The 12,942-nt window shown below is 49.9% G+C and overlaps 1 protein-coding gene across 4 annotated transcripts in view; it reads left to right on the top strand.

Annotated features, from left to right (window-relative positions):
• The window catches only part of SPTB (spectrin beta, erythrocytic), a 115,351-nt gene that overhangs the window by 78,582 nt on the left and 23,827 nt on the right, over positions 1-12,942 (top strand). For all 4 annotated transcript variants that reach the window (XM_088797368.1, XM_019733314.3, XM_019733313.3 and 1 more), the window contains exons 16-23: positions 3,199-3,955; positions 4,407-4,609; positions 4,720-4,810; positions 6,012-6,158; positions 7,365-7,628; positions 8,008-8,214; positions 8,644-8,733; positions 12,658-12,936. In XM_088797368.1, the coding sequence (XP_088653494.1) occupies positions 3,199-3,955; positions 4,407-4,609; positions 4,720-4,810; positions 6,012-6,158; positions 7,365-7,628; positions 8,008-8,214; positions 8,644-8,733; positions 12,658-12,936 (2,038 nt within the window). The remainder of the gene's footprint in view (positions 1-3,198; positions 3,956-4,406; positions 4,610-4,719; positions 4,811-6,011; positions 6,159-7,364; positions 7,629-8,007; positions 8,215-8,643; positions 8,734-12,657; positions 12,937-12,942) is intronic.

Below are 12,942 nucleotides of genomic sequence, written 5' to 3'. Positions count from 1 at the left end.
AAAGATGGGGACTGTAGTACAGGAAAATTCTTTTTAATCTGAGGTTTATGCAGAGGAGGGAGATGCCTCTTTGTTCCTCTGTAGGCTTGGAGGCAATGGGGGTGCATGTGTACACAAGTGTGAGTGTGTGCAAGACAGAAAGGAAACACTTGTCAGATATCTATGTGCTGCCTTAATGAGCTATAGTCAGAGAAATCTTTGCAGACCCCTAAGCCATGCACCATCCTAAGTGAAATATACCAGGGACTTGTCATCCTTAGGTGAGAGAGAACCTGAGGCATGAAATGAAATGGTAACACAGTTTTCCATTAAATCTAAGAGTTGAAACATACCTGAGAACTCGTCTATTCTAGCCATGTACCCCAGACAGCCTGTGTCCTACACAAACACTTCCAGAGATGGGGGGCTCACTGTGCAGCCCAGCTCATTTGGGACAACACCTTTTTGGTTAGAAAGTTTGGTCTTATATTGAGTGGAAATTTGCCCCCTTGAAATTTGTAACATTGGTTCTGGCTCTGCCCTTTAGTGAGATCAAAACTTACTGTGATTCTTCCTCCCTGAGATAGCTCCTCAGATATTTTTTAAACAACTGTAACGTTTTACGTGCACCCACCGTCCTACCTTCATGCTTCTGCTGTTCCCTCTACCAGAGGGCGTCCTCCTCAAACTACGTGCTCCAAGTCCTGCCTGCCCTGCAGGCCAGTCCAGGGGCCTCTCCTTCGCATGTCCCAGATGAAATTTGTACTGGTTTAGAACCTCACGTTCTGCCTTGTATTATAATTACTTTTATGCTGAAGACCTTTTCTCGTAGACTATAACCCCTGAAGAGCAATACCTTTATGTATTGCGCACAACGCTTTGCATACCAAGCACGTTATTGTCTGAGGCTTCCTCTGTCTGAAACAGTCTCAGTGTAAGGCTTACTCACTTATGTTATTCAGATCTCAGCTCACATGTCAACTTATTGGAACAGTCCTCACTGACCACTCCACTGAAAGTATCACGTACCTCCTTCCCACCTACCCCCTCTGCCTCTATCCCATTACCTTGCTTTATTTTTTCATTGTGGTTATCGCCACTTCGTGGATTATATACTTATTTGTCTCCGCCCGCTCAAATTGGAGCAAGCACTTTGCTTTTTTCATTGCTGTCTCCCCAGAGCCTAGAACAGTGCCTGGTACGAGGCACATGAAGGCTGCGTGATAAATGCTTAGTGAATGAGTGAACAGGGACAAAACTGAAATAACTTTTGCTACGTTTGGCACATAGGAGTCAGTCAAACACGTATTGCATGCATGCTTACCTTCCGCTGTATGCATCCCAGTTGACCAACATTTTTAAAAATAATCTTGGGTCCAGGAACAAACCTGAACAAGCATGGCCTGACCGGTGCTGACTAGAGCTTCTTTATCAACTTCCTTCCTCTTGGAGATGGTGCAGTAGAGGGGGAAAGTGGGTTTGGGAGGCAGACTAGACCCAACCCCACCCGTCCCCTGTGTGGCTGCAGTAAGGCTACACCAGGAAAGGCCTAGAAAATCCCCAGGGAGCCTCTTGCCTGGGGGCACAGCCAGACCCTAACCACTGGCTTCTGGTTGGGATCAGGGCATCTCACAACACTGGAGCACCTCACCATCATTGCACGTTTCACACCAACTCGGAGAAGATCTTCCACTCCTTTCCCCTGACTTCCTAGCCTCAGCACCACCTGGGTGCCAGGCACAGCATTCCCCAGAGCTCAAGGACTTCGTGGGCTAGGAGGGGAGCAGAGAAATCCTTGGGCTCTCGCTCTTCTCTCTCCTGGTATTCCAATCCTTCCAGCCTGCCTCCCACTTTTCTTTGCAGACCTGTCTTTTAATCCAGACTAGCAGCTGTCAGACCGTGGGAATCGCCACAATGCACTTTATTTACCCAGTCCGTCTGCATAGTCCCATAACCTCCATTCCCAAGGTGCTGGGGAGACAAAGATGAGTGAGACACTCAGGGTCTCCTCCTTAAATAGATCTGTTCATTGAGATACAGGTGACCTCCATGAAACCTGCTCCCATCACCCCTGTCATTCCTCACAGCTCCCTTAGTCCTCTCTGCCTGGTATGTGCTATGTACATGGTACTTTATACTGTAGTTATTTTGTGAGCTTGTCTTGCTTTCTCTCTAAATCATACACTCCATGAGGCAAAGCCTGGCTATGTCTATATTGTCCCAAAGGCTAACAAAATGCTTACACAGTAAGACCTCACTGAACAGCATCGATAGGTTCTATAACTTTCAGCAAAATGACGTATAACAAAACCAATTTTACCATAGGCTAACTGACATAAACAAGTTAAGTTCCCATAGCATCTCATCAGCATTATAACACAATAGTGAATGAAACAACATTATTCAAGGAGCTACTATACCTTGTGCGTATTCAAGAAAAATGGGTTCAATTAGCAAATGTGCATTTAGCATACTCATGCTTATATATTACAGTGATGCAGAATGAGTAAACCGGTCCAAGGGAGGTGTCCCAGGTGATCTGAGCCCAAGGTGATGGGCAGCTCTTTAGAGGAGGCTTATTGGGGGCAGCAGACCCACCCCAGGCCCCCAGGCATCTACCAGACGTTTGCACATTTTCTAGTTTCATTGCAGCACTGCACTTGAAGATTAAGATCATATTTATCCATTTTAATTATAATCCCAGTTTATCCCCTTCCCCTTTCCTCTTCCTCTGCCTCTTCTTTACCAGGCCTCTTTTCCTTTAGAGCAAAAGTGACTTTTTGAGGCCCCGGGCACTTTGAACGTAGTCTTAGGAATTTGAGTGGTTCTTCTAGGGAAGTTGGGACCCTACATCCTAAAGGATTCTTGAAGTTGATGATGTGGGCTTTCTAATTATTTTCAGTATTTCAAAAAATCTGTGGAAATTACATGTTTGCCTGACATTCAGCTACATACAAAGCCTAACTAAGGATCATGTTTCTTTACTTATGGTTGGAATTGCATCACTGCTTGCCTCCTGATGATGGAAAGATCTAATTAGCAGTTATATTATCTTCGGTAAAATTGGATAAATGAATTTTACTCACCACAGTTTGTTGGGTAGATGATTTTTTTCAGTCTCTGGGGAGAGACTCTAGTAAGAAATCTGGGAAGGGATGCCCTGTGGGAAGAGTTATGGAAAAGGGTACCCCTGTGTCCCCGGCTATGTCCACCTGGCAGGTGGCAGGCTTTCCAGACCATGGTGTCGGAGCGGCGGGAGGCAGTGGACTCGGCCCTTCGGGTGCACAACTACTGCTTGGACTGCGAGGAGACCAGCAAGTGGATCGTGGACAAGACAAAGGTAGTAGAGTCCACCAAGGACCTGGGCCGGGACCTAACAGGCATCATCACCATCCAGCGGAAGTTGTCTGGGCTGGAGCGCGATGTGGCTGCCATCCAGGCCCGTGTGGGTGCCCTGAAGCATGAGTCACAGCATCTGATGGAATCACACCCAGAACTGAAGGAGGACATTGGCCAGCGGCAGGCATATGTGGAAGAGCAGTGGCAGGGCCTACAGCGTGCCCTGCAGGGCCAGGAGGTCTTGCTGAGTGAAGCCAGCCAGCTGCAGGCCTTCCTGCAGGAACTGGATGACTTCCAGACCTGGCTGTCTATGGCCCAGAAGGCCGTGGCCTCCGAGGACATGCCTGAGTCCCTCCCAGAGGCCGAGCAGCTCCTACAGCAGCATGCGGCCATCAAGGATGAGATCGATGGGCACCAGGAGAGCTATGAGCACGTCAAGGCATCTGGGGAGAAGGTGATCCATGGCCAGACAGACCCGGAGTACCTGCTGCTGGGCCAGAGGCTGGAGGGCCTGGGCACTGGCTGGGATGCCCTGCGCCGGATGTGGGAGAGCCGCGGACGCTCCCTGGCCCAGTGCCTCGGCTTCCAGGAGTTCCAGAAAGATGCCAAGCAGGCTGAAACCATCCTCAGCAACCAGGTAGGGAGAGGTATTCAGGGATGGGGGGAGGGGCCTCTCAGGGCAAGAACACTGGTGAGCCTAAGAATATGCTACGGGGTTCAGGGACCAAATTATGCTTTGCTTGGACCCTCTCCAGCCACTAATCGGGGCAACAATCCTCTTTGTTCCTTAGCATGAGCCCTTTCCAGCCCTGTGTCCCAAACTATACCTTATTCCTTATTCTTGGGTTAGAGGCTAGAGAAGTGCATTTTCCCCTGGGTGGTTACCCTTCCATGTGGCAGACTGTTCATCGGTTACCCCAGGGTGGTGATTGGGAGCCAAGGCCTAAGAAGCCTCTTCCTTGCACAACTCCAGGGGATGCCATTCACATTGTAACCTATATGGCTGCACTTAGGGTTTCTGCTTGGCAGGTGTTCTCACCACCTCCTCAGCTTGTCTTTATGCTTTGTCTGGAAACTTGCTTCAACAGGAATATACTCTGGCTCACTTGGAGCCCTCAGACTCCCTAGAAGCTGCAGAGGCTGGGATCCGGAAGTTTGAGGATTTCTTGTTGTCTATGGAGAACAACCGGGATAAAGTTTTGAGTCCTGTGGACTCTGGAAATAAGCTGGTAGCTGAAGGAAACCTCTACTCAGACAAGATCAAGGAGAAGGTGCAGCTGATTGAGGACAGGTACTCTCCGCTCCCAGGGTGACGGGCTAGAACCAGGTGGGGCTGGTGGTGCTGCACTGGGATCCCAGGTTCAGCACTGTTGTGACTGTGGCTTCTGGCCTCCCTTCCAGGCACAGGAAGAACAACGAGAAGGCCCAGGAGGCCTCAGTTCTTCTGAGAGACAACCTGGAACTCCAGAACTTCCTCCAGAACTGCCAGGAGGTGAGACTCCAGAAAGGCAGGCCACTTTGCAGGAGGTGCCTTTCTAGGAGCAAAGTTTCCCAGAGATAGGAAGTCCACAGGGATCCTTTCTAACTTGGGAGACTGGGATTCCATGAGGGAGAGCTCTGGGTACTTGACAGCTTAGGTTATCCTCCAGAATCTTTGGTTCCACAATACTTTTTTTTTCAAGTCTGTAAAGATGCCTTTTGTCAAGCTAGAACAGGATTTCTCAATGAGTGGCCAGAGGAATATCTATATTAGAGTCACCTATGGCCCTGGTCAGAGCCTGCTTCAAGGACATGCTACCTACCTGTGCATTCACCCAGGGCTCCATGCTTAGAAGGGTTCCACACTTGGTTTAATGTTCTGCTGTTGCCATCTTGAAATTCGTAAGAATTCTGAACATTTTCACTTTGCACTGGGCCCTACAAATTATGGAGCCAGCCTTGACCCCAGTTAAAAGCAGACTCTTGGGCACCACTCAAGCCCAGATGAATCCAAACCTTAAGAGGTGAGAGAGAGAGAGAGCAGCATTTTTAACAAGCCTCCCAGTTGGAGACCTGCTGACTCCAATGGTCCTGGCTCAGCCCAGGACGAGCTGTACAAGGAAGGCCTTTAACCTGCACTCCGGGTCCCTCCATGGACAGTACTTCCACTGGAATGAGGCTTTCCCTGAGTTTTTTCTTGCTCTCATCCTCATACCCCTTTCTTCTCAACCCAAAAGATTTTGTTTTCCTCTACCTGCCCATGGCACAAACCAGGCTGGGTATGGTGCCAGGACGTCTTGGAAACATTGGCCGCTCATCACAGTTCTTCCCTCATTATTAATTACAGGATCTGCCTTTGGCTTCTTCCTCAGACAACATTTTCTCTGTGTTTATTAATGATTTCTCACCCTACTGCTAAAGGGTGGATTTATCCATCCAGTAAACACTGATTGAGTTCCTACAATAGGCTAGGCCCTGTCCTAGGTCCTGGAAAGATGGAGGGAAGCATAGTATCCCTGGTGTGTCACACTGCACACACTGGTGGGGAACACACACCAGTGCCCGTATGTGAGCCCCAAGACACTGCAGGTTAAGTTGCTTGTGCTGGGAGTCAGGGATCCAGTGTTGGAGAGTGGTACTCTGCTGTGCTCGTACTTTGCCCCTGGCAAAGAAGTGTACACAGGGACAATTGGACCCTCTTTTTCTGCCCACAGCTCACTCTCTGGATCAGTGACAAGCTGCTGACATCACAGGATGTCCCCTATGATAAAGCACGAAACCTTCACAACATATGGCTGAAGCACCAGGCGTTTGTGGCAGAGCTGGCCTCCCACCAAGGGTGGCTAGAAAGCATCGATGCCGTAAGTAAAGCGAGCAGTGGAGGTGCTCAGATGTACTTACCTGAGTGGGCCTTCACCCAGGGCATAGACACCGTTCTGAAGCTTACTGGACAGTATAGAACTTGGAAGTGAAAAAACAGTCTCTAAATAGTAGTTCAATCTTCAGAGCTCCTGATATAACCAGTCTTGTTCAGCCTGGTCTGAATGGGTGCCTCCTGTGGGTCACCTGAGTCTGGGAACAATCTGGGACGCTGAAGACACCTGAGTTAGAGCTTTAGCATACTTTGCCAGCGGTTATCTCTGCTTGCCTTCTGCTGTCCTCACCAGGGCCCCACCTCAGGGGAACATGTGAGATGAGAAGAGGGTTCCATTGATCCTCACCATTTGGATGGGCAGAACCACCCCTCGTAGATGGGGAAGTAAGGGTCCCCTCTGTAATGAGCTTGCCCAGGGGCCCAAGTGGAAACGTGGCTGGAGTAGATCTGGAAATGAAGTGCCTTTGCTCCTCCCTGCAGAGGCGTCCACAGAGAAGCAGGCCTAGGGGCGACAGGTGGCCTTGTCCACAGTGGTGGAGGGTGCAGGCTCTGAGACAGACCGTCTGACTCCTCAACCTTCCTGCACCTCAATTTATTTTTATCTGTAAATTGAAGGTAATAACAGTACCTGCCCGAGGGAGTTGTGAGCATTACAATACTTAGAATAACACTTGGCGATTATTAGGCACTCAATGAATACTGGCTATTATAAGCAGTATACATTCTTAGGCCCAAGTCATATCATACTGTACTCACCCAAAAAGATACACTTGTGCAGGTGAAAAGCAGGTAAGACAAACTCAGTAACTAAAAGATCTCACGGAAGGTTAATGCACAGCCCCTGGGAAGACAGTCAAGAGAGGGTAGAACTTACAGGGAGGTTTCCAGGCTGCTTGTACCTGGATGGATCCTGAATCTTTTTTTTCTTTCATTAAAAGAAATTAGCACCGGCTGACCCTTGTCTGCAGCTCCCCTTCCTGCAAACTCCTGCGTCATTTGCCCCAAACGCAGCTCTCCCTGTCCCGCCCTCTACTGCACATAACTCAGGGGGTGCAGTCTTTCAGTTGGGCCTCACTGAGTTCTCGGCAGATTTCTTGCTTCACTGACCTCCCCTCGGTTAGCCCTTTATGACCACCTGGAGCAGGGTTGCTCCAAGGCTGGACGGTGAGCTCTCCTCCTCCTGCGCACACAGGAGGGAAAGCAGCTGATGGAAGAAAAGCCCCAGTTTACGGACCTGGTGTCCCAGAGGCTGGAAGCCTTGCACCGGCTCTGGGATGAGCTTCAGGCCATGACGCAGGAGAAGACCCAAAAGCTCTCAGCTGCCAGGAGCTCTGACCTGCGCTCGCAGACCCACGACGACCTCAACAAGTGGATCAGCGTCATGGAGGACCAGCTGCGGTCGGATGATCCGGGCAAGGACCTGACCAGTGTCAACCGGATGTTGGCTAAGCTGAAGGCACGTGAGCGGGTGACATACTGAGAGTGTAGAAATAGAGGGGATCCTGAGGAACAAATCTGAAACCTGAAAGCAAGTACTCCTTCTGTTCCTCTTAGCTGGGCTTATCTTTATTGTGCAAAAATGTCTCCTGGTCCGTATCCCATCTCCTACCCCTTTGCAGTGGGTAAGACAGGGATCCAAAGGAGCTAATAAAAGTATGCCTGAGAAGTCAAGGACAGTGGCTCAGGAAAGATGAGTGAGGGAATCCAGAGAGACTTCCTGGAGGAGGCTGAGCTCAAACTGGGCCTTTAGGATGGGTGGGATATAGTTGATGGGGAGGAGGGCGGGGCTGCCCAGGTACCAGGGCTGGTGCTGACACTGTCCCCTTGCGTCCCAGCGCGTGGAGGACCAAGTGAATGTGCGGAAGAAGGAGCTGGGGGAGCTGTTTGCCCAGATGCCCTCGCTGGGAGAGGAAGAGGAAGACATAGATGTGAGCATCGAGAAGCGGTTCCTGGACCTCCTGGAGCCCCTGGGGAGGAGGAAGAAGCAGCTGGAATCATCCAAAGCCAAGCTGCAGATCAGCCGAGACTTGGAGGACGAGACGGTGCGTGGGCCCAAGTCCCCGAGCCCCGGAGGCTGAGCCAGCCGCCTGCCATCAGGGTATCTGGCTGCCACCCAGGGCAATTCTTTGCAGCAGATGTCTGGTCATTGTACCCCTTTATCTCACAGGGTTGTTGTGATAATTACATTCAATATAAAAAGAAAGCCAGTGCTTTTTGAATGGTAAATCACTCGTGGATTTGCGGGCCAGACGGACTTGGGTTCCAGAACCAGCTACATTATCTTCCCCCTGTATGACCAAGAGAAAGTTATTTGGAATCTCAATGTCCCCATCTGTAAAATGGGGGGGCGGGGTGAGAAACCCTGGTACGGGATGTTAGGAGACATGGCAAGCAGAGCTCTGTCTGGCTCATGCTCAGGAAAGGGTGGCCGTGATTGTCATCAGCTGTCCCCTGCCTTCTGGTCCCCGCAGCTCTGGGTGGAAGAGAGGTTGCCTCTGGCCCAGTCAGCCGACTACGGCAGGAATCTGCAAACCGTGCAGCTGTTCATGAAGAAGAACCAGGTGAGTGCTGCGTTACCTTGTCGATCCAGGCCCCGCCTTGCCCTGCCCTCCAGAAGACCAGCTGCAGCAGATTATTCTTGTTGGTAGCTGTGGGCTCCCCAGACTCCATAACAGCTTTGGTGATGGCAGAGAGAATTCTGGGAGGACCACAGAGCGGGCGGGGAGGGAGGTTGTTTAGATGCTTTGAGATATGGGACCATCAGACCCATCAGGGCACAGGTGAGTGCAGGATCCAGCTACCCTGGCCTGGGGTTTAATGTGCTTTGCAGCTTCTATACTCGGTGGCCTCCCTGAGAGGAGGCCCATAGCGCCTGCTTGCTCTCCAGCACTGCTTTGCCCTTCTTCTGGGGCTGAGCAGGGCCTGTTGGGTGTCCTCAGGGTAAGTGGCCCCATTTCTCTGAATACGTGAGGATATTTGTGGGGCTCAAACCCCATTAGGAAGCCACTAAACTTGGACTCGAGCCACCAGAGCAAGCATTCATTTGCTGTTCTGCTCTATCTTAGACCTGGTTGGGAGTTTCTGTGGCCCAGCTCAGAATCCTGGAAGTGAGCAGATGCCACAATTTCCTCTTGTATCAGAGTTACCTTACATCTCCCAAGGCCAGCTGCGTGAGGTCATGGTGCCTCTGTGTTCAGCCAGGGGCTGGCCGCACACCCTGATCTTGGGTGAAGCGTCTGTCCTCCTGCCTGGAGCTTTCTGGATTAGAAAGAGAGGGGAGCTACAGCCACAAGCAAGGAGAGCCTGGGGACTCATCCTGGAGGGAGCAGAGTGTCCCAGAGTGCCAGTCGGTATCACAGCTCCTCAGGGAAGGAAAGTCATGGTAGACAGGGCTGCTTTCCCCAAAATAGCAGCAGCCGACATCTGCTTACATAGCCCAGCAACTGTGCAAGAGCCTGAATTATACTCAGAGAGGTTCCTTACAAGCCTCCTCAGACCCTTTGCTTCTGGTTGACATGATCTAGTCACAAAGGCTGCAGTGGCCGCACAAAGGGACCTGGGCTAGAAGGTGGTAGGAAGGGGATTAAGTCAACACTTTAACCTCCAGTTAAAGGTAGGAGGCTCGTAGAAGATAGTATCCTTGGGGCCTCAGTTTCCTCAACTGTAAAATGAGCCAACTTCCGCCCTTACGTTAAAGACTTTTGACTCTGTCTAGCCTCAGGAAGTGTTACTGCCAAAAGATTTTCATCTCCCCTGGCTGAAGGTTGTTGTTTTAGGAAAAGGGCAAATATAAATGGGGTTCTCCTAAACAAGAAGGAAAAGATAATCTCTTGGGAGAGCATGGCTGCCCTAGTAAAGATTATTTCAGGCTAACCTACCTGAAGCTTAAATCCCATCTTATCATTCCCTCTATTGCAGTAGTTCTCAAACTTCAGTGTGCATCAGACTTGCCCAGCTGTTCCAACACAGCTGACCAGGATGCACCCCAGATCTACTGAATCAAACTCTGGGAGTAGAGCCTGATCATTTCCATTTCTGTCCAGATCCTGGGTTGTGTTGAAACTACTGGTCTGAGACTCCACTTTGAGAACCACTGCTCCAAGGCTATCCATTACAACTAGAACAAATCCTGCAAGGTGCCACAGCAATGGTTTTCAGCCCTGGCTGCACATCAGAATCTTCTAAACCTACAAACGCCCCAGTCCCACCTCAGAGCAATTAATTAGGATCTCTAGGGTTGGAGCCCTGGCCGTGTCTGTTTTCTCAGATTATTCAATGTACAGCAGGGTTACGAACTCCTGTTCTGCCTGATCTGGCCCCTGTCTACCTCTAAATCTCATCTTTTTTTTTTTTAAAAAAAAAATTTCTTTTTTTTTTTTTTATAAATTTTATTGGGGAATATTGGGGGACAGTGTGTTTCTTCGGGGTCCATCAGCTCCAAGTCGTTGTCCTTCAATCTAGTTGTGGAGGGCGCAGCTCAGCTCCAAATCCAGTCGCCATTTTCAATCTTTAGCTGCAGGGGGCACAGCCCACCATCCTATGTGGGAATTGAACCGGCAACCTTGTTAAGAGCTCGCACTCTAACCAACTGAGCCATCCAGCCACCCCTCCAGCAGCTCAGCAGCAGCCCCTTATCTTCAGTCCAGTTGTGGAGGGCGCAGCTCACTGGCCCATGTGGGAATCAAACCGGCAACACTTTTGTTCAGCGCTCATACTCTTAACCAACTGAGCCATCCAGCTGCCCCTAAATCTTTTATCACTTTCTCCCTCCTTCACAGTATTCTAGCTTCTCTGACCCTCTCTCTGGCCTTCAGACAGCCCAGACGTGCTTCTCCCCAAGAACTTTACACTTGCTGTTCACTCTTGCCAGCAACACTCATCCCCCAGGTCTTTGTGTAGTTGCCTCTCTGTCATCATTCACGTCTCCTTCAAATGTCATCTCCTCAGAAAGGCCCTTCCTGACACTCCCAGCTAAAGTAGCCACCACCAAACCTCGGCAGACATTCTTCATCTCATTGTTATATCTTTCTCATAGCACCCCTTATCTGCATGTATTCGTGTATTTATATGCTTACCATCTGTTTCCTCTACTAGAGTGTAAACTTGATGAGGGCAGGGGTTGTATTTACCTTGTTTCTACATTGTCCCTAGAACAGAGTCTGCTACATGGGATATAATAAATACATGTTGAATGAATGCAGTCAGGGAAGAAGGCATCAAAAGCATACTGCACAGGAACCTAGAAAGCAATTATTTAAAAAAAACAGAGAGAGATACCGTGTTTCCCCGAATATAAGACCTAGCCAGACAATCAGCTCTAAAAATGAGTCTTTTGGAGCAAAAATTAATATAAGACTCGGTCTTATTTTACTATAACACCCGGTCACGTTATACTTATATGTTATGTTATATTATAGTACATTATATTATACCCAGTCTCATAGTAAAATGGGACTGGGTCTTATATTAATTTTTGCTCCAAAAGATGCATTAGAGCTGATTGTCCGACTAGGTCTTATTTTCAGGGAAACATGGTACCTTTTAGAATCCCTTGCAGAGGTCATAAGATCTCAGGAAGAGTAGAGGCAAATGGAGCTGACACCATGGGTGGTTTGAATACAATTGCCCAGACTACAGAAGATGGTCAGCATCAAGATTCCCAGCATAAAGTGTGAAAATGAATTTCAGTGAGTTAGATGACATGTGGGTGTTGCTAGTTCTGGATATTTTAAATGCTGACCGGTCACTGTACTGCCCCATGTGCTGCTTTGGCCTCCGCCCTCCACATGGTGTGAAAGGCCTTGGGAAGTCGTGGAAAGAAAGGAGGAGCGGGTAAGGAGCCAAGAGCCCACAAGCAAGCGGCAGCCAGGTTCTGTCCTCTAGGACCCAGAAAGTGAGTGACACACGTAGGTCATGGCCCCCTGAAGAAAAAGGTGACCCAGTCACTAGAATGGGAGGAAAATGCCATTTTGCTGACTGAAGGCTCAGACAAGAAATAATACAAAGCTCACAAAAGATTTGAGAAATAGAAAATGGGGAAAAAACAGAACAAAACCCTAAGCTCTGTTCAAGAGGCAGCTGTCGACTCTTTATACGAGCAAAAGCTGCTAAAATAAAATATCAAAAAGCCATTTAAAAATTGTTTTCCTTCCCTCTGTCATACGAAGAAGTCAGGCTCTGCTGAAACATAGGGAGACTAGGGAGCAGCCAAGAGTACAGGCTCTGGGACAGGGAGAGCTGTGTTCAAATGCCGGCTCTGCCACTCGCTGCCCCCAGATCCTTAACTGCTCTGTACCAGTGTCTTTGTGTCTGTCTCAGAAGACTGTGGGACGGTGAAAACAGAATGTTGTGAAGTGCCTGGCGCATGGTCAGGCCGCCACCTGCTGTGCCTTAGCTTCCTGGAGCAGAAGGGCAAGAGGTGCCAGGCTGTCACGTGGGTAGCCTGCTGCAGGCCCCGCCGCTGAGCCCTTACGCTCTGGCCACAGACGCTGCAAAACGAGATCGTGGGCCATACACCGAGGGTCGAGGACGTGCTGCAGAGAGGGCAGCAGCTGGTGGCAGAGGCAGAGATCGACTGCCAGGACATCGAAGAGCGCCTGGGCTACCTGCAGAGCTCGTGGGACACGCTGAGGGAGGCAGCAGCTGGGCGGCTGCAGCGCCTGCGGGATGCCAGCGAGGCACAGCAGTACTACCTGGATGCAGGGGACGCCGAGGCTTGGATCAGCGAGCAGGAGCTCTACGTCATCTCAGATGAGATGCCCACGGTTGGC

This window comes from Rhinolophus sinicus, chromosome 3 (assembly GCF_057876585.1).
Source record: "Rhinolophus sinicus isolate RSI-liver-muscle chromosome 3, RSI-T2T, whole genome shotgun sequence".
NCBI classification, from domain to species: Eukaryota; Metazoa; Chordata; class Mammalia; order Chiroptera; family Rhinolophidae; genus Rhinolophus; species Rhinolophus sinicus.
The sequence above is the reverse complement of the archived record's forward strand: the minus strand, read 5'-3'. Positions and strand labels throughout refer to the sequence as shown.